This window comes from Rhamphochromis sp. 'chilingali' (assembly GCF_963969265.1).
Source record: "Rhamphochromis sp. 'chilingali' genome assembly, chromosome: 15".
NCBI classification, from domain to species: Eukaryota; Metazoa; Chordata; class Actinopteri; order Cichliformes; family Cichlidae; genus Rhamphochromis; species Rhamphochromis sp. 'chilingali'.
The window spans coordinates 33185063-33205577 of record NC_137942.1 but is presented as its reverse complement, the minus strand read 5'-3'; the positions used below and the strand labels follow the sequence as shown (position 1 = coordinate 33205577).

The 20515-nt window shown below is 39.7% G+C and overlaps 1 protein-coding gene across 1 annotated transcript; it reads left to right on the top strand.

Annotated features, from left to right (window-relative positions):
- Window positions 1-231: 231 nt before the first annotated feature.
- syt5a (synaptotagmin Va) lies at window positions 232-11314 on the top strand. Its single transcript, XM_080905486.1, has 10 exons — window positions 232-300; window positions 5011-5165; window positions 5394-5408; window positions 5864-6042; window positions 7477-7563; window positions 7641-7808; window positions 7894-8061; window positions 8166-8283; window positions 8371-8504; window positions 10213-11314. The coding sequence occupies exons 2-10, from the start codon at window positions 5018-5020 to the stop codon at window positions 10420-10422; spliced, it is 1227 nt and encodes a 408-aa protein (XP_080761612.1). The 5' UTR covers window positions 232-300; window positions 5011-5017; the 3' UTR covers window positions 10423-11314.
- The last annotated feature ends 9201 nt before the right edge of the window (window positions 11315-20515 follow it).

The window sequence follows — 20515 nt, the reverse complement described above, 5'->3', positions numbered from 1 at the left end:
ATGAACCATTTGATTTTAATTTGATTACAAAAGTAGCTTTAAAGGTGTTTCTGTATTATATGAATGATCTTAGCAATGAAATGCAGATCACCGCTGAAAAAACACAGAACTAAACTAGGTGATTAGTTAGTAGCTGGCAGTGAGGGATACTGCAAGGATTAGTGCAGAGGGGGTGAGAGAGAGAGACAGTCGTGCACACCAGCTTCTCTTTAATCAGTGGTGGAGGATTTATGGTGGAGAACATTTGGATGCAGAAAGTAATAACAGAAAAAGACACAAGACGGACTGAGGTTACATCATGTGAGTTATGCTTTTCCTCTTTTATTTTCACTGTATCATGTTTTACTTTAGGTATATAATGCATATAAAATATACATTTAATCAAACTGTTGACATTAATATTGTCTATACCGTAGATATAAAGTATCAAGCTTTGTATCTATTAGTGTCTTATTTCAGGTCTTATTTACAGTTAATACCTCCCTGCTTTTGTACACGTCTGTGTATTTATAAGCATATTACAGTCATGCTGTAAATTTCTTAAGATATAACCATGTAGACATTAATTTGCACCCTTCAGTTATTGAGTATCGATTGTTTTTGAGCAGTGAGAAAGTTCCCTCTTGGAAAATACATTTGATGATACATAGTGTAGGATTCCTAAGGTGGCAAAGATTAGTTTAAGTGGATTATAGGAATCTACCTCTATTTCTAGTGTCTGTGATCACGTGAAGTCACCTGCTGTATTCGCCTGTAACATCTCTGTTTGTTATGGAGGTTAAAGGTTTGCTTCTTTCCTGTCAGGGCTACTGTAAGTGCAGATGACTTTTTCCAGTAACTTTGTTTTGATAAGCTAATCTATTCCACAAAAAGGATCTGTTTTGTCATGGTTGGCAGCTATGGGCTGCTGTATTAGAGGTGAACCTTGATTTTTTTGTTGGTTCATTTTCCATCTACTAACAGGAAGAAGTGGGGTTTAGACATCAATAAGTCTATTTGATTAATCAATCCAAGTATTTGGTGGAGGCATGTTGGATGATCTGATGGCTCACTGAAGCTTGTATACGTCAGCTCTGTAAACTCTGAGGTGCAACATTTCAAAAATAGCTTTTGAGATGTTTCCTTGTAAATAAAATGATGAACCAGCCAGCAGGCAATAAATGCCATCCACAGAGCTGCTGTTAAAAACAGCAGTAGAGCCCCAGCTGTGAGTCACCTTGTGCTCCTTTATGAAAGACAATGTATTGGCAAGGAATATCCACAATCTGTAGTTCCTCCAACAGTGCCGATCACCAGAGTATCCAGCGCATTTCCAGATCGATGAGGTGAAACGATGATGTTCTGAAGACAAACTACAGAAAAGTGCATCTTTGATGTTTTACAAAGTGCATTTTTATCCTTTTGGGGGTTTTTGTATCCAAGACGTGATCATATGAACAACCCAGATACAAAATATTACCTCATTATCAAGGTGAGATGGAGATGGGTAGCAAAGGGGCTTGCAGATACAGAGCAACTTTAAGAAGACTAATGCAGCTTAAACTGCAAATCCTATATGAAAGGTTGATGTGCTGAATGGTATGCATGATTTACTCTTTAACCATAACACAAATCTGATTATTACATCATAGCTAATGACCTGTATACGCTGAACACCTTTCTAAGCTGTCTTCCTCTTGGCAGCACTTTCACAAAGTGCAGATTTTACAGTACTGTGCAAACATTTTTGAGTTTTGAGTTTTTAATCATAGGAACAAGTTAGTGCATTAAATGAAAAACAAAGTGCTGATTCACATGTCTGCTGCATTTTGTGTCAGCTGGAATTGTCTCCTTTCCAGTTTATTCTATGCTAAAACAAGCACTCTTGCTATGAATACCATTTATACAGTGTCAGTCACAATAGGGTCCTTTTACTCAGTTATACAACACTGCAATTAAAGAACATGAGAATGTGAGGCTGATGCAGAATATTAATACACTTTACTGGCTATTGTCATGTTTGACAAACTCTGAGATTCAGGTTTCTTTGTTTGTAACACGAGTTTTCTTAACAAAACAGGAAAAAGAAACCGTTGCTACTATTGTGTGTGGGGCATCCTTTCTCTTCAAGAGTTGGTTCACATTAATAATCTTTCAACTGAATTTCAGTCTTCTGACGTGTGATTTGGGTGGACTGTGTTTCTCCAAGCTTTAAATTCTGGACAGACACACACATTACTGACCAGGATTCTGACTTTGGGTGGAGCCCAGCTTAAAGCTGCTGTGACCCAGAAAACATGTGCAATTATCATCCAAAGGTTTTGGGGTGTTCTAAATCCCTCCAAACAGGTGGTTATTTAACACACCTTCCTGTGGCATAAACAGTAATATGATACATAGTATGATGCTTGCTATTATCCAGGATCCTCACTATACCATCTGAGGCTTATACCTACTGAGACATTTATTTGATTTAAACTAATATGTTATATGCTGATGATCCCATCCTGTAAAAACATAAAATGAAGCATTCATTTATTTGCAATTGAAATAATTTAATTGTATTTTACTTTGACTCACATGTTTTTTATATTTTTGTGTGTAAATATGTTTTAACCTCTTTTTGATGCAGTTTAGTGTTAACAGCAATGTGCGGTGTGCAAATCCATTCGAAATACACATACAGTGAATTATTCTATGTATCTATCTGCATGCACAAACACAGACACACAAACATGCTTCGGTCTCCCTCTCTAATCCTCTGCTTATACAATCAGGGGGCTGTAAGGGTCATTGTAACAAAGCTTGCCAGCTGAACCAGATCTCATTATTGAAATATGTTGCCTATGAGCCTCTCCGTGTGCAGTAGTGCATATCAGCAGGGAGACATGTATCTAAATCAGGACTAATCACAGACAGATGGAGACAACAGAGGGAGGAGGAGTGAAGGAGAAGTGGTGACAGTGTGGGCGGAGAAAGGGGAGGAACCCCGGAGAGGCAAACTGTCCTTAATTTGGTTAAGCCTGAGATTTTTGGATTACCTTTGGCAATTAATCTTGTTACAGTGCTGTGCAGCGACAGAGGGACGTGGGAGGGGCCTGTGTGTGTTTAAAAGTAACTAACCTTGTGGTCTGCTATGATGTAGCTTATTTATCTGCTCAGCTACATAGGTAGGATGAGTAATATGTATTTGTATTAGGTTGTTACATTGTAGAAAATGAAACAATGTAGCCACTTTCAAATGGACTAGAAGTGTGTTAGTGTAAACCAAGAATCAGAAACGGGAAGTGTTACTGACTGACAAACAGAGATGTTCACAAAATAACAGCTTGTTAGCCAAACGCTCCAAAAAAGTATGCCTTTAACATCAGGTTGTATTAAGTGAATTTTTGGATTTGAGAAAACCTGGAAAAAATGTCTTTGAGAAAATAAATCAGACCTTACTCATTCAGACCTAGTCCTGTTAGCTGTTAATGTCTGGCTGCTAGGGAAAAAAGTGTAGTCTCCAACTGGTAGGTAACTGGTTCTGGAGTTTCCTGGTTAAAAACCTTCATTTGATTGATTTGGTCGCTAACAAATTGCTGTGGTCACTGCCAGTTTGCACAGTGGGTTCTCTTAACTTTGATGTAAACATGCGCAAACTGTGACAAGTGCAAAACAAACCAGAAACATCAACTGTTTGCCTTCAAAGGAAAAGTTGCATGATTTGAAATGTCTTGGGTGAAGCAGGAAGGCACAACTTTTACCTTTTTAAGTTTCACTACAAATTGTAGGGGCCACAAAGGGGCTACTTAAAAAAATCTCTAAATAATGAAATTAAATATCAATCAAAAATTGGCTCCTTAAACTGTTGCATAGGTAGTCTAGAATATGCTGATTGTTCTATTAATCTTGTACATGTGGAACTCTAAAAGCACCTGATTTTACTGGGTAATTCAGTTTCCTACTATATTATTATACATTCAGAAAACGTACAGATACATTTACTTGTTATCTAGTTTGAACACAATGTATGAAATATGTGAATACCTTATCAAATATAACAGATTAAACTACACAACAGCAGTCTATGTAAAAGGGATGAAGTTACAGTGACACTTACACACAAATGAGTTTGAATATTTCACTTACCTGATAAAACACAATGCTTTAGACTAAGCACACACTTTGAGCATGAGAATGAGGCGATGGAGAGAGGATTAAAGGGATTACAGCCAGGTCAAAGGTCAAAAAGGACAGAATGAAATGAGGGCACATTTAAATCAGAGTGAAACAGTGAGAAGAGCTATTACTTTACTGCACTTTGTAGTAATTCTGTTGCATCGTGTAGGTAAAATTAAAAAATCCAATTAATCTAAAGACTAAAATTAGTGGAGGTTTTAACCTCCCCACAATCAATTTGTAATATTGTTCCCAAAAGCTGCCCACCATTGCTGGACATGTGTGGCTGCCTGATCACAACCATTTTATCAACCATATAAATACAAATGAACTGCTGTGCACCCGGCGAGAGGCGGGGTGCACCCTGCACAGGCCACCAATCTGTTGCAGGGAAACTCTAATTTAACTTTTAACAATGAATTTAATTTATTTGATTCATTTCATATCAATTTAATTTTCATATGCTTTTATATTTTTATATGTGAATGCTGATCCACAGCAAATGCCAGCTGAAAGCACATTATAAGGCTTTACAAAGTAAAAAGGAAAACGACAACCAGAGAGCAAGCGCTTGATGACAGTGGAAAGGAAAAACTCCCGCAGAACCAGATTCAGGGAGGGGCATGAGGGGAAGGAGAAAAATGAAAGCATGCATAGACAAATGCCCTTTAATGACAAGCAGCAGTGGTGTATCAACACACAAAGAGAAGGACTGACTGTGACTGAACATGCATCTCTTCTGGTTTTCTGTCTCCTAAATCTGCCGATTTGCAATCCTATCGTCACGCTGCTGTCTCCGTCAAGTCTTCTTTACGATCAGCTTGGATCCTGTTATTTATTGTTTGTCTGCTTTCCTTTTTTTTTTTACAGAGCAACAATGCGACTGGTCAACATGGCTGGAGTGCGGCTCCGCCGGGCAGCTGAGGAGGAGGAGAAGGAGCGGCCACCCCCTCCACCACCCGTCTCCCACCACCAGTTTAACAGCATGAAGAACAAGTTCTTTAATGAGCTCACACATCTGCCAAGTGAGCACACGGCTATCTAAACATAACGTTACAGTTTAAGCTGAAAAGAAAAAAATCACAAACTTTCATATTGTAAACTTAAGGAAAATGTTAGATGAAATTGTGCATCAGAAAGCAGATCAGGGTATCTATCTCAGTCTCTTTCATCTCATCATCCTGTCATTCATTTTTCCCATTCTGTCTTCTCTCGTTTCTTCGCCTTGTGACCTTTCTGTCCTGCTCTCCAAGATCATAAACTCAAGAGTAAGTTCATCTCACATCTCATGCTGCTGTGTTTGTGCACAGAGTCACGTTCTTAAGGTTATTCCAACTCATCCTGGGCGGAACAGCAGACACATGAAAAAAGGCAACTGATAAAATGTTGACCCTAAAAGCAAGTATTTTATAGAGTCAGTCTTTAAGTTTATTTACTCATCTACAGTATAGCTAGCTACCGTTTCTTAGAAACAGCAGTGCTTTGAGATAAATGCTCACAGTAAGAGTGCTAATAATTTGATTTAAACCAGTCAGAGGGCTGAGGGCCACTAAACCTGTTGGAAGCCCAAGAAGCCATGATATTGTGAGCTGATTATGTTGGATGACACATTAACATTAACACTTTAAAAGCGTTTGACTTTCTGACCTGTGCAGTGTGATCACTCTTTTCTTTTTATGCAGCACTAATCTACATTTCCCCTTCCTCTCACTCCTTTCTCCAGTGCCCATGTGGGCTGTGGGTGCCATTGTGGTTGTGGTCCTTGCTCTTGTCGGCTGCCTGGGATTCTGCATCTACAAGAAGTGCTTCAACAAGGGCAAGCCCAAGAAGGCCCGCGAGAGGAAGGGAGGACGAGGACGCAGGAAGAAGGACAAGGAGGGAGAGGAGGGAGAGGAGAAAAAGGTGAGAAAAGAGGAATTTCTTTTCTTCAAAAAGAAGAAAACCTGCACTACTTGGTAACTCTGCTTAGTTTGGTCTAAAATTCCCTTACTGTGGGTTGTGCAGTAGAGGGGCAACATTGAGACAACCCCCAAAACAGGAATGTTTTTACACGTGGAGGATTTTTACCCCTTATCTTTTATTAGTTTTGCATTTGGCTACAGTCAGTGTTACCGCTGGTAGCATGAGGCTACATATAATATATAACCCCTCCAGGATGCCACATTAATATATTCCACTGTCAGCGAGTTTGCTGTCTCTCAAGGGCATGGAGGAGATTCCAGGACACAAACAGATATTCTAGGAGAGCTGGATCAGACTCTAGAGGATCTTTTATTCAGCAGGACCAGAATCTGCTTCTTTGTGCGAGAAGAACGGGATGAAGACTTCCTGAGCTACGATATGACATCCAGCTGGAAGCTGGTGTGAATGTGTGTGACCAAACACTCAAAAACAGATTTCATGAGGGTAGCCTCAGGGCCTCTAGTGGGCCCTCTGCTTATTGTCTGGCACTGTGAACCTGATTTCTATTTGCAATAGAAGACCAGAACTGGCAGGTCCACCACGGACGTCTATGCCCCACAGATGGTCTGCAGAAGCTGTGGAGAGCATTGTGATGCCTGTAACATTATTCAGCATGACGAATTTGGTGGTGGGTCAGTGATTGTCTGAGGAAGCGTATCAATGGAGGGACACAGATCTCTACAGGCTATGCAACATTCACCCTAACTGCCACATATTATCACACATTTGCAGAGCTTTTTATGCTAAGCAGCTATTAGGAACAGAAAGAAAGGGAAGCCTAAGGCCCAAGGCTAGCCTAATTTATCCTAAATGGTAGCAGAATGTAGATTTTCTTTTTTCTTTTTTTTTTACAATTTTGTGGCTAAGCTATCAGCTGCTGGCTGCAGTATCAAATTTAAAATTAGGAAATGAGGGTGTTATTAGGTATAATTATTATTATTGGGATGTGAATCAAGAAAGATCCATGGCTGCATACATCCTCCACCCTCTGCGTGTCAACAGATGGAGTTAGCTGCAGCTCTGGGTTTTCTATCTGATTGTAATCACTGATTAACTGTTCACAGCTGTTTGGCCTTTATCCAGGTTGAGACTAGTGATGGCTGAAATCACTGCTTAAACTGCACACAACAGCCACAGTGCACTAGGGTAAACACAAAAGGAGTCAGAACTGCCAGTACTTTGCTTTTGGGCACTGGAGAATATAGATTATTTCATCAAAGGGTTATATTTTCACACAGACTCCAAACCAGAGTATTATATTTAAATATTTACATTTAAGCCTTCCTTGTTCATTTTCTTTTCCATATTTTAGACATTTTGCAGAATCATGGTGTGGCATGGTGTGTTAACTTCTATCCAATTTGTGTCTTCCAGGAAGGAGAGGAAGGGAAGGAGGAGGAGGAGAAAGAGTCCCTTGGCAAACTTGAGTACACACTGGATTATAACTTCACTGATAATCAGGTACACACACATTTAACCCAATAAAAGAAGGATTTTATGACCTTCATCTAACATCTGTTTCCTCCCTCCTCTTGCAGCTGATAGTTGGCATCCTCCAGGCTCAGGATCTCCCAGCCATGGACATGGGCGGCACCTCAGACCCCTACGTCAAAGTCTACATGTTGCCAGACAAGAAAAAGAAATTTGAAACCAAAGTCCAGCGCAAGAACCTCTGCCCTGTGTTTAATGAGACCTTCACCTTTAAGGTTTGAATCACACTGATGATATTATATTTTTAAATCGCTGAGCACCACCTCATCACTCAACATTGTTAATAATTTTCTTCTTCAGATACCCTACAGTGAACTGGGCGGTCAGACTTTGGTGCTGCAAGTTTTTGACTTTGACCGTTTTGGTAAACATGATGTCATCGGTGAAATCAAGATCCCCATGAACTCCATAGACCTCGGCCAGCCAATACATGAATGGCGGGATCTGGTTGGAGGAGAAAAAGAGGAGGTAAAGGTGTTTTTCCATCTCCTGGAAACATGATAAATCTAATGGTACATACCGGTTTTGGGCAAGATAACCAAATCCCTGTGTTTATTTTTTGTTCCTGACAGCAAGAGAAACTCGGTGATATCTGTATTTCCCTTCGTTATGTCCCCACTGCCGGAAAGTTAACGGTTAACATTATGGAAGCCAAGAATCTAAAGAAGATGGATGTTGGAGGACTGTCAGGTGAACACACATACTCGTACTTGTGCTTGTTAAAGACTCTGGAGAGCTCTGCTAACTGATTATCCTGATGTCATGTCTCTCTCTCAGATCCCTTCGTTAAGGTAGTTCTTCAACACAACGGCAAACGAATCAAAAAGAAGAAGACGTCAGTCAAGCAAAACACACTGAATCCTTACTTCAATGAGAGCTTCAGCTTCGAGATCCCGTTCTCCCAGATCCAGGTTTGTATGCATCACAGTTTGACCCCGTCATATTTAGACCAGAGAGTTGCATCAATGGACAGGGCTTAAATTGTGCAACGTTTTTTCCTGTGGTTGCATTCAGCTTGTGCACTATTTTATTTTAGGAGGCCTGAAACAGAGGCTGTTAGAAATACTGCTGTGCCAGGTTTAGGCTGAAAATTCCAGCACTGTGTTTGAATGAGAAGAAACACAAACATCTGGAAAACGTGCCCCCATGTTTGCCTCTCGATTGGCTCTTGAAACTCAAAAGAATAAAGGCAACATTTTTACCTAGCTCGTATAAATTTGGGATTTCATCAATCAATCAATCAATCAATCAAAATTTATTTATATAGCACATTTTTAAGACCGAAGTACACCAAAGTGCTTTCCAGTAAAATCGCAGTACAAATAAAATCACACTAAAATATAAATTACAAATATATAAAATATAAGATAATTACATAATCTAAATACAGAGCCAGATGTAAATTACCCTAATTCGCCTTAAATGCCAGATCAAACAAATACGTTTTTAAACGTGATTTAAAAGACTGAATGGAATCTGACGCGCGAATATGAAGAGGGAGAGTATTCCATAGCCTGGGTGCAGCAACGGCAAAGGCACGGTCTCCTCTGGTCTTCAGCCGAGACCTAGGTTGCACCAAGAGCAGTTGGCCCGATGATCTTAGTGCTCTCTGAGGGCTGTACAGACAGAGGAGATCAGCTAAGTAGTCAGGTGCCATATTGTTTAAAATTTTATAAGTAAACAATAGAATTTTAAAATCAAATTTCATCTTGTGCTTCTTGCAGAGATTTTCCTTTAGTCTTGCCCCAACTTCCTCTAATGATACTCATGCCACAGTTTTAATATGTTGTATAATTTGCAAAGTTCACATATGCCCGGTATGTTATATAGTTTTACAGCAGACTGAGCAGAGAAAACACTGAAATAATATAGGTTTAAATTTCAAATGAATCCGTTTGATTTAGCCTTCTCAGAAGACCAGTCACTACATGTATCAACCCTTTAAAGCTGGAACCATGTAATAATTTAAATATAAAAAAATAGTGTTTATCAAACCGTCTGAGAATTAAAAAGAAAAAAAGTTAAATTACAAATATTATTTCATATAGTTTTAATTTGTATCATAATTGCAACATGGAGCATTTTTGCAATTTGTTGCTTAAAAAGTATTTTTTTTGGGGGGGGGCAGGACGTCTCACTGATGATGATGATGCTTACACTAGGTGTTAAGAGGTTAAATTATAAATGTGAAAGTACTACCAAAGTATTCCAGAGGGACGCGACAAGACAATGATCCAAATCTACAACAGGATGGCTGAAAAGAAAAAGAATGAAGGTGTTGCAATGACCAGTCAGTATCAACCTGATCGACATGCTGTGGCAGGACTTTAAGAGAGGTGTACACAAACAAAAGCCCTCAAGCTTCAGTGACTTGAAGCAAGATTGTTGAAGAGTGGGTTAAAAATTAAGTAATTATTGCTAAAGGTGAGTCTACAAGCCACTGAATCATGGATCGTACCTAGTGAGTCCTGTTAAAACTTTCTTTTTCATAGGTCTGCATTACCCAGTAGCTAAACCTGACCAACCATCATAACCTGAGTTTACTCAAAAGCTGTACAATAACATCACTCAACTTGGAATAAAGGTGCACACCTGACCCTCATCTGTCTCCTCACACAGAAACTTCAGGTGGTGATCACCGTATATGACTATGACAAGCTGGGCAGCAACGATGCCATCGGCAAGTGCTGGATTGGCTACGGCGCCTCAGGCGTCGGGCTGCGCCACTGGTCAGACATGCTGGCCAATCCTAGGCGTCCTGTGGCCCAGTGGCATACGCTGCTGCCCGAGGAGGAGGTGGATGCTGCTCTGAAGGCCCCCATCCGCTAAAGACGCTCACATAGTAACTTACACATGTGTACAGCATCGTGTGCATAGCAGGGTGTTTGTTTCAATAATAAACCAAACGCCTGTAGAGTTTTATAACTTGATGCATTTTTAACCATATTTCAGTTTTAAACGTAATTCCTTTTGTAACATAACTTCGGGATGTCATTGTATGACTGCGTGTTATACTGAGTGCATCCTATAGAGATGCTTACAAACATATTAACATATTAACTGCACACTTCCTCTGAATGGCTCACAAAGTATAAATTAAAGAGCCACAACACAGTTTAACTTTTTGCTTCCATAAAGCTGGAGGACTAACAAAACTGCATCATCTAAGATTTTAACTGAGCTTCAAGGCAAAACTCTCCTACTCCTTGTTATTTATTGACCATTTTATCATTAAGCTTTATGCTGACTTATGTAGTCAAATCCTGTCTTCAGGTTAATTCTGATTGTCTTCTTTAGTATTAGTATAATTATGCAGCAGTTAACGTTGCTTTTCTGGTACTCTGCCTGGTTAATAGAGTTCTCCAAAATACTACTACATTTCCTAGAAACCCTGCTTCTCCTGCTTTTCGATTGATTTTTATGACCAGCAACAGCCCAGTCTTATACTACATTAGCATGGCCACTAGCAGGTTTAAGTGCAAGGATGCTAATCTGTTAGCAGATTTCCTGCCTCAAAGTTCTGTTTAATGAAGTTTTATACAACAACATTGGGTCTAATGACTGAGGTTGAAGCGCTGAACATTATAGAATTTAGGAGAAATGTGAAATATTGCTGTTAACATTTAGTAGTTAAAAATGTTAAAAATGTGGTTTTGTTAGTTTCTTACAGTACAAATAGACCAAATAGCAAAAACTAGCCTACCGAGCCTGTGGCTGTCAGTTCTCGTTGTTGTATCGTCCCAGAGGAGCAAAACGGAAAAACCAGAGGAGCTCTGAGCTCATGTGTGAATCTTCTTCTCAAATTTCTATTCCTTATTTTGTCCCATGAATTTATCTTCATGGCTCCTGTTTTCAACACAACGTAAAACTTTTCAATGAAAGTGATGAAATTTGTTGTATCTAGTGTTCCATGTTTTACTTCTTATTTATCTTTCTCTTTGTGGTTCCTTCTCTGTTTGTGTGTATAAACTGTATAAAGAACTGTATAAAGAAAGATGTTTTCATTTTCATTGCATATAATGTGACTGTAAATAAATAGCTGAATAAATGTTTCCAAACAATGACAAATGTATTTATTTATTATGTGTCAGATTGAAAAATGTAACATATAATACTGCACATTAGAGGTTTTACTGAACTTAAAATTACCAGCACTGAAAGTGGAGTCTATTTCTCTGCCCTGTGTGTGTGTGTGTGTGTGTGTGTGTGTGTGTGTGTGTGTGTGTGTGTGTGTGTGTTTTGATTCAATGAGGCGAGTGAAAGACTGGATTAACACTGTGTCCTTTTTAGTCCTTGCCTCACACAATGAGCCAAACATGTGAGGGAGGCGTTAGAGAGAGGCACAGGGTGTCACAGGAAAGGAAAATGCACCCTCCATCGCCCATACAAGACAACCCTTCACACCAAGGAGTATTAACCTGACACATTTTATTGTAAACCATTTCTTAGTCTTTTTTTATTTATTTATTTATTTTACATCACCCATAATCAGTGTGTTAACTCATTTTGAAAATCAGTGGATGTGCTGGTACTGATGCAGGGACATTAACTGAATGTGTAAGTTTAATTAAATTCAGACCAACACTGTTGGACATTTACCAATTCTAGTTAACTGCAGACGGACAGATGGATGTCTCAACATGCCATAAACTTGCAGGTCCTTCGGCCAGATGAGCAGGAAAAACAACAAAAAACATTTTGAGGTTTTGAGGAAGAATCCAAAAGAAAATTTGTGTTTGTTTGAATTTGAAAAAGTATTCATTAAACTTTAATTCTTTTTCTTTTACCCTTAACAGACAGTAAAATGATAATGAGAAAAGTTACAATATTTAGGATCAGTTTTTAAATGTGGATGCTTATTACAAAGTTGGATCTGATGTGTGTAAAAACTGTTACATTCTAATGTTAATAGAGCAGGTGGGGTCATATCCTGCTGCACATACTGCTTGGTTTGGTTTACATGTGTTAGGTTTACTATTCAGTGGGTTTAGGGACCAAATCTATATGGTTAGGTTTACAAAAAAATGAAGTTTGGGTTTATTCTCGCGGAATTAGAGATAAGAGTACTGCATGCGTCACAGCAGTGGTCCCCAACCCGGCCCGGTCGTTTGGTACCGGGCAGCGAGAGTTGAGGCTCGGGTGTGAAATTAATGGTTTTTCAATTCAATTCAATTTTGTCTATATAGCGCCAAATCACAACAACAGTTGCCTCAAGGTGCTTCATATTGTACAGCAGATCGTACAATAATAGATACAGAGAAAAACCCAACAATCATATGACCCCCTATGAGCAGCACTTTGGCAACAGTGGGAAGGAAAAACTCCCTTTTAACAGGAAGAAACCTCCGGCAGAACCAGGCTCAGGGAGGGGCGGGGCCATCTGCTGCGACCGGTTGGGGTGAGAGAAGGAAGACAGGATAAAGACATGCTGTGGAAGAGAGACAGAGGTTAATAACAGATATGATTCAATGCAGAGAGGTCTGTTAATACATAGTGAGTGAGAAAGGTGACTGGAAAGGAAAAACTCAATGCATCATGGGAATCCCCCGGCAGTCTACACCTATTGCAGCATAACTAAGGGAGGATTCAGGGTCACCTGGTCCAGCCCTAACTATATGCTTTAGCAAAAAGGAAAGTTTGAAGCCTAATCTTGAAAGTAGAGATAGTGTCTGTCTCCCGAATCCAAACTGGAAGCTGGTTCCACAGAAGAGGGGCCTGAAAACTGAAGGCTCTGCCTCCCATTCTACTTTTAAATACTCTAGGAACAACAAGTAGGCCTGCAGAGCGAGAGCGAAGTGCTCTAATAGGGTGACATGGTACTACAAGGTCATTAAGATAAGATGGGGCCTGATTATTTAAGACCTTGTATGTGAGGAGCAGGATTTTGAATTCAATTCTGGATTTAACAGGAAGCCAAAACAGGAGAAATCTGCTCTCTTTCTAGTCCCTGTCAGGACTCTTGCTGCAGCATTTTGGATCAGCTGAAGGCTTTTCAGGGAGTTTTTTGGACATCCTGATAATAATGAATTACAGTAGTCCAGCCTGGAAGTAATAAATGCATGAACTAGTTTTTCAGCGTCACTCTGAGACAGGATATTTCTAATTTTAGAGATGTTGCGCAAATGGAAGAAAGCAGTCTTACATATTTGTTTAATATGTGCACTGAAGGACATGTCCTGGTCAAACGTGGTTTTTATGGTTTGTATCGGTTTTTAGCGGGGGTTTAACCGTTTTTATCATTAACTCAGTTTCCCTGGGTCTTTTCCCATGTGTTATGAATAAATCTTTTTTTTGTTTTATACTGGTTTTATATTGTTGTATTTATCCGCGACACCTTAAAGGCCGGTCAGTGAAAACATTATCGGACATAAACTGGTCCATGGCGCAAAAAAGGTTGGGCACCGCTGCATTACAGGACATGTGCTAAAGGATAAACTGCAGGTATCTGTAACAGATAACAGCAGAAACATTGGCTAAACAGAAGTATTCAACAGAGCACATAAAATGTTGTAAGTCACCAGAACATATATTTTGCTATCACTTATTAGCTATAGAATAATAAAACAATATATAACTGATAAATATATTGATTTTAAAAAGTTATACAATCGACTAAATAAGTTTAAATGAAAAACTGCCGTGCAGTCCTCTGCTTCCATGGCAGTGCAGTGCCACTATAGTCCACCTGAGGGAGCATGTTGCTTTGCTTTGATTTTAGACTGCTTCTGAAATCGCTGCAATCATTGCAACTCAAAAGCCGGATCAACCAGATATGGTGCAACTCTACAAAGTCACATTTCAAACTGACCTGTGACACATGCCAGTTGGATTTGTACTGATAATTGCTGGGCCAATTACACTACAATGCACAAGTGTCTTTATGCCTGTTTTCCTTCAGGCTCTTTCCAAGAAAAACATTTATAATGTCTAGGTGACAGTGTTCTGCCATTTTCCCACAGCAGCACCTCTAATGAACACACGATTTAGTTGCAGCTTGTATCAAACAGAATCCCCAGTCAACAGTGAATTATACTTATTTTATGTTAGCTTAAATATATAAAAAAATGTAATAATCGTTCATGTTATGACGCGTTTGTACCTGCTGTTGCTTGTCCTTTCAGGTTGTGCAATGCTGTGTTCTGGGTTTCTTGTTAGTTTTATAGGCAGCTCAGATAAAGGCTTGTCATGTGAAACACTAATTATGATAAAGCTTCAAACATTACTAACTGTTGGGAAATATTTCAGTATGGAAAACATGTTGATTTTTGCAGAAGTGTTGTGTTTTCCTTCTTTGAGACATGCCACATTGCTACCAATCCGGTGCTCTACCCTGTGCCGCACAGACTGACTCTTCAACCTCTAACGCTGTGGTGTAACCCTGAACACGACCCTGAAACCTAATCTTACAATCATGCTTCTTTTGTATGTAGTTTTTGTTCCCTTTGAATATTTTCTCTCAAGTGTTGTCAAGGGGATTAAAAAAAATAAAAACGGTAAATTATTAAGCATTGTATGTCAAAAGGTAAGTTTGATGTTAACTCTCTGGTGGCTGGTTCTTCAGCTGCTGCTATTTTGCACAGTGTGCACCAACTACTTACCTCCGTCCAGGAGGTTATGTTTTTGTTAACGTTTGCATGTGTGCATGTGATGACGACTGTGTTTAGACTGTTCCTTCCCATAGCTTCCCAAGTGTGGTGTGTTCTGTCAGTGTCTACAAAGTATCATATAACGATCTAAAATTAACTGATGTGAAGGTCAAACTGATAATAATGCCACTGTGATGGACCAACCAGTAAAGCAAAATTAGACACAGATTAAAGTCCATAAAAAGTTTTTATTTAACCCAAAAATCAAACTTTAAATTATACAAAAAAATCTTAATTCTGGGCCCATAAAAGAGGTCAAAGTAACAGAGCTCTACTCAAAAGCTGGCAACAAACAAACTGACCCACTTAAATGAGACCAAGGGGAAACTTAAACAGTGTGTGATCAGCCCACAAAGACAAATAGGCTAGACACAAAAACCTGACTTAATTCAGATCAAACTGAGGTTATTGTACTCGGCCCTGAAAATCTTAGAAATATGGTATCTAACCAGATTCTTACTCTGGATGGCATTACCTTGGCCTCCAGTAACGCTGTGAGGAACCTTGGAGTCATTTTTGACCAGGACATGTCCTTCAATGCACATATTAAACAAATATGTAAGACTGCGTTCTTCCATTTGTGCAACATCTCTAAAGTTAGAAATATCCTGTCTCAGAGTGACGCTGAAAAACTAGTTCATGCATTTATTACTTCCAGGCTGGACGACTGTAATTCATTATTATCAGGATGTCCAAAAAACTCGCTGAAAAGCCTTCAACTAATCCAAAATGCTGCAGCAAGAGTCCTGACAGGGACTAGAAAGAGAGAGCATATTTCTCCTGTTTTGGCTTCCTGTTAAATCCAGGATTCAAAATCCTGCTCCTCACATACAAGGTCTTAAATAATCAGGCCCCATCTTATCTTAATGACCTTGTAGTACCATATCACCCTATTAGAGCACTTCGCTCTCGCTCTGCAGGCCTACTTGTTGTTCCTAGAGTATTTAAAAGTAGAATGGGAGGCAGAGCCTTCAGTTTTCAGGCCCCTCTTCTGTGGAAACAGCTTCCAGTTTGGATTCAGGAGACAGACACTAGCTCTACTTTCAAGATTAGGCTTCAAACTTTCCTTTTTGCTAAAGCATATAGTTAGGGCTGGACCAGGTGACCCTGAATCCTCCCTTAGTTATGCTGCAATAGGTGTAGACTGCTGGGGGATTCCCATGATGCATTGAGTTTTTCCTTTCCAGTCACCTTTCTCACTCAGCATGTGTTAATAGACCTCTCTGCACTGAAACACACTTGTTATTAATCTCTGGCTCTCTTCCACAGCATGTCTTTCATCCTCGACTTTAGACTTGACTTGAAAAATTGTTTTAAGACTTGGGACTTGAACCTGTTTACTTGAAAAGACTTGATATTTTACCAAAAATCTATAATTTAACACACATATTATATAAAAATTGTGCACCATTAATTAAATTCATTCATTCATTCATTCTTACCACTCTGTACGTATGTGTGTGTGAACTGTAGCACAGCCAATCAAATCAACAAGATTAAAAAAAACAAAACAAATAAAAAACTGCTCAGGCCAAAAATGCTGCCAAGCCTTCTTTTGGGTGCATAAATTATGAAGCAGTCAACAGAAAACGAAATGCAACATGCAAAAAACATGCAAGATGAGAATCACAGACGGAGAAAGAACACCATCCAACTGAAGTTGAATTTGAAGTTGCATAAAAAAATGGTAGGTGGTGCTTCTCTTTTGCTACGATGAGATAGCATCATCTTACTAGCAAATGTTGCTACGTTGATGATACTATTCGACTTTAATGTGTATGATATTTGTGTCATGCTATTTTAAACCCGGTCCTACAAGCGCATCCAAGAATAACATGCAGATTGTTATCTCAGTCTGTCGGTGGATGGTGAGCAAAAAAAATCGAAACTCAGGGAACACACAACACACACTCTGTCACTCAGACATGGACAGATACAAACTCATACGTGCACAAACGGACTAGGTGAGAGGGAGAGGACATGCTAATCACGCTGCACTAAATATACTGCAATGGTTTGTTTTGTACTGTGGAAATCTCAGCACTTTTTGTCTGAACAGGAAGTTCTGCTTTTGTGTTTTTCATTGAATGTTTATTCTGTGAATTGAGCTGTATCTTATAGAGGTGCAATTTCAGAATTACTTTGTGTATATTTTGTAAGTTCACTTATTTCATCATGTGTTGAAATAAACACAAACGTGATTTTTAAAAAAACACATGGTCTGTTATTTACATTTAACATGTCATTGCAACATTCTTTTTTCTTTTTTTAAAGACTTGAAAGGACTTGAAATTCAAAGTTTCAGACTTGTGACTAAACTTGGACTTTTACACCAGTGACTTGAGACTTGACTCGTGAGACTTACTTACAAAACAATGACTTGGTCCCACCTCTGCTTCTCTCACCCCAACCAGTCGCAGCAGATGGCCCCGCCCCTCCCTGAGCCTGGTTCTGCCGGAGGTTTCTTCCTGTTAAAAGGGAGTTTTTCCTTCCCACTGTCACCAAAGTGCTTGCTCAAAGGTGGTCATATGATTGTTGGGTTTTTCTCTGTATGTATTATTGTAGGGTCGACCTCACCTTGAGGCGACTGTTGTTGTGATTTGGCGCTGTATAAATAAAATTGAACTAAATCGAATTAGTGTAGTGTTATAAGTCTCGATTGTAGCACTGTGACATTTGGTAGATATTACCCAATATGTGTGGCTGTTTAAAACGGTTTCTTACTGCCTTTGTTTGTATTGACAGAATATAGGCATGATATACAAACAGCATATAAGGAATGATGAATGAAGAGTATGTCACGGTCCTGGGTCATGTGACCAAGTTTCTTGATGTTTTGTTATTCTTTTCAGTCCAGTTTCATTTCAGTTTATCTAGTTACATTCTGACAAGCCTAGAATCTAAACATCATGATATGGTCAATTATTTTATCGTTAAACCAGTGCTTAAAATTCTGATGCTTTTGCTTGTATTGGCAGAATGTAGGAAATGATACTACTATATGGGGTTTCTAAATATCACATTATAATTTGCATCCAAAGTAACACTGGACCTCTGACCAGGTCTGCCTTTCTTTCAAGTTGCCCCCAAACGTGTTATGAATATGCTTACATCTCTGCCTGTTAACCGGATTCTTTGCTAATGCTATAATCCTCAAAAATCCTTGGTGGTCCCTTTTGTTGCACATACGTGGTTTGCAACAGGTGTGTCAAATACTAACATTCTTGTGTTGTTGCCACCGAAGTTATGTACTCTGTCTCACAAGTTGACAAGGCAACAGCTGGCTGCTTCTTTGTTCTCCATGATACTAAGGTATCATTCATTCAGACTTACTGAACCATGTAGTACTCCTCCTATCAGTCACCTCTGCAGCCAAGCCTGAGTCACCGTGAGCTTGTATTCCCAGATCCTTGTTACTTTTCCTGTACCACAATGTTTTGTCTCCTGATTGTTTTTACGGTAATGTTCCAAAGTTGCTTCTTTGAATTGCTGCCATAGCTTACTTAAAACAAAACTCAAATCTGGTTGCATGCAAGAGGACAAGTACATAAGGCTGCTTACTGCCTCTCTGTACATCTTGGCATTCTTCATTTTCAGCATCATCATTGTAGTTCAACTGTTCATAAGGAGTTGATCTTGGTTTACAGTCTCTCCTGCATTTTACTTACATATCTTCTGTTTGCTCAAAATCAACACTGAGAAAATGCTTGAGTTTACCCATATCTTTCATTTTGAACCTTGCAGTTAGCATTCCCTTCACAGTTTTTAAAACACTTTCATCACTGGCTACAATAAGAATATCATCACCTCATAGGATGAGGATCACTTTGTCTTTTCTTGCTTTCCTTGAGTAAACACAATGATCTGCAGGACTCTGCAGGAAACTGTTTTCTATCAAACAGTCATGTCATGTCCTGTTCCAGCAAACTTGTTCACTGCTTACTTTCTTCAGAGAAATCAATTCAGTAAGGCTGATAATTCTTGGTTTACCTTTTCCAGTATAATAGTCTCTTAATATTTTCATTGTCTTGCGGCCATCAGCAGCAGCTTCTCTCATCAAAAGTGATTAACTCTGTATAGGCCTGGGCATTCTTATCTTTATCGTCCTCGTCTTCACCATTACTATTCCATGTTGTGTCTTTCGACCTTGTAGTCTAAGACAGCGGTTCCCAACCCGCGGGCCACGGACCAGTCCGTGAGTCGTTTGGTACCGAGAGTTAAAGCTCGGGTGTGAGATTAATGTTTTCAGGGTTTTTATCGTTAACTCAGTTAACTATTTTGAAAGGATTATTTGCACGTTACCATAGCGACCAGAGAGCATTAAGGGGCAGAGAGGAGGATGTTACTGTCTGTGTTGTTGACGCATTTCAGGAGGACGCTGCTAATAAAGTTACACGATTACACAGTGAATTTGCATTTATTATTACATTTACAAAGTTCCACATTTTTTGTCTTGGTTGTATCATTTTATTTTGTTGTATTTATCCGCGAACCTTACCATGTTGTCTGACATTAAACTGGTCCATGGCGCAAAAAAAGTTGGGGACCGCTGGTCTAAGATGTGCTAAAAATGTTGTCGGCCACAGTTCATAATTCTTTTCATGTCCATCAAAAATTTGTAAGGTTGAATAAACAGACCGTCCATTGGATCCTGTTTAGTGTGCCCACCCCCAAGGCCCTATATATAAGTGTTGTGAGAGTGTAAGTAAAGTGGATGTGTAGGTTGTGGAATAAAATTGAGGCACAGGTGGCCAGGAGCGGACAGAGGAGGAATGCCTCCCCTGCACCTCAGTGACACACCTGTACCTCAAGGCCCTGCATGTGTGGTGGTATGATGGAGCGGAAAGAAGGAGGCAGTTGGGAATGGGGAGGGAAGGATGGGGGGGGGGGGGGGGGGGGGGGGCAAAGTACCTCCTCCCTTGAGCCAGCTCCCCTGCTGACCCCGGTAGGCAGCCCCGTTCCCTGGAATCCACCAAGGGCAGGGGGCCCGGCGAACCCCACCCAACCCCACTGCAGAGGAAAATTACACCCGCCCCAACATTCCATCAACTCCCAGACTCCATGAGATAATAGACAGCCAGGTTGAGTTCATCCTCCACCTCTGCTAGAGCCCTCTTCCACTTGCAGAGTGAACTCCTGGAGAGCAGAGAGCCCTGCAAAGGATGGTAACAAAGTTACCAAAACTTAGCATTTTATGGTGGTCCAAATGTGCCATAATTGTGTCTGATGAGGCATCTCTATGTCTTTGCAATATGGGTATGATAAATGTGTATTAT

Bases quoted from the DNA above. Each gene is read 5' to 3' on its own strand.
- syt5a (XM_080905486.1), top strand. From the start codon at position 5,018: ATGCGACTGGTCAACATGGCTGGAGTGCGGCTCCGCCGGGCAGCTGAG. The intron at 6,043-7,476 runs GTGAGAAAAGAG...TGTGTCTTCCAG, and splicing joins AGGAGGGAGAGGAGAAAAAG to GAAGGAGAGGAAGGGAAGGA. The intron at 8,505-10,212 runs GTTTGTATGCAT...CTCCTCACACAG, and splicing joins TCCCGTTCTCCCAGATCCAG to AAACTTCAGGTGGTGATCAC.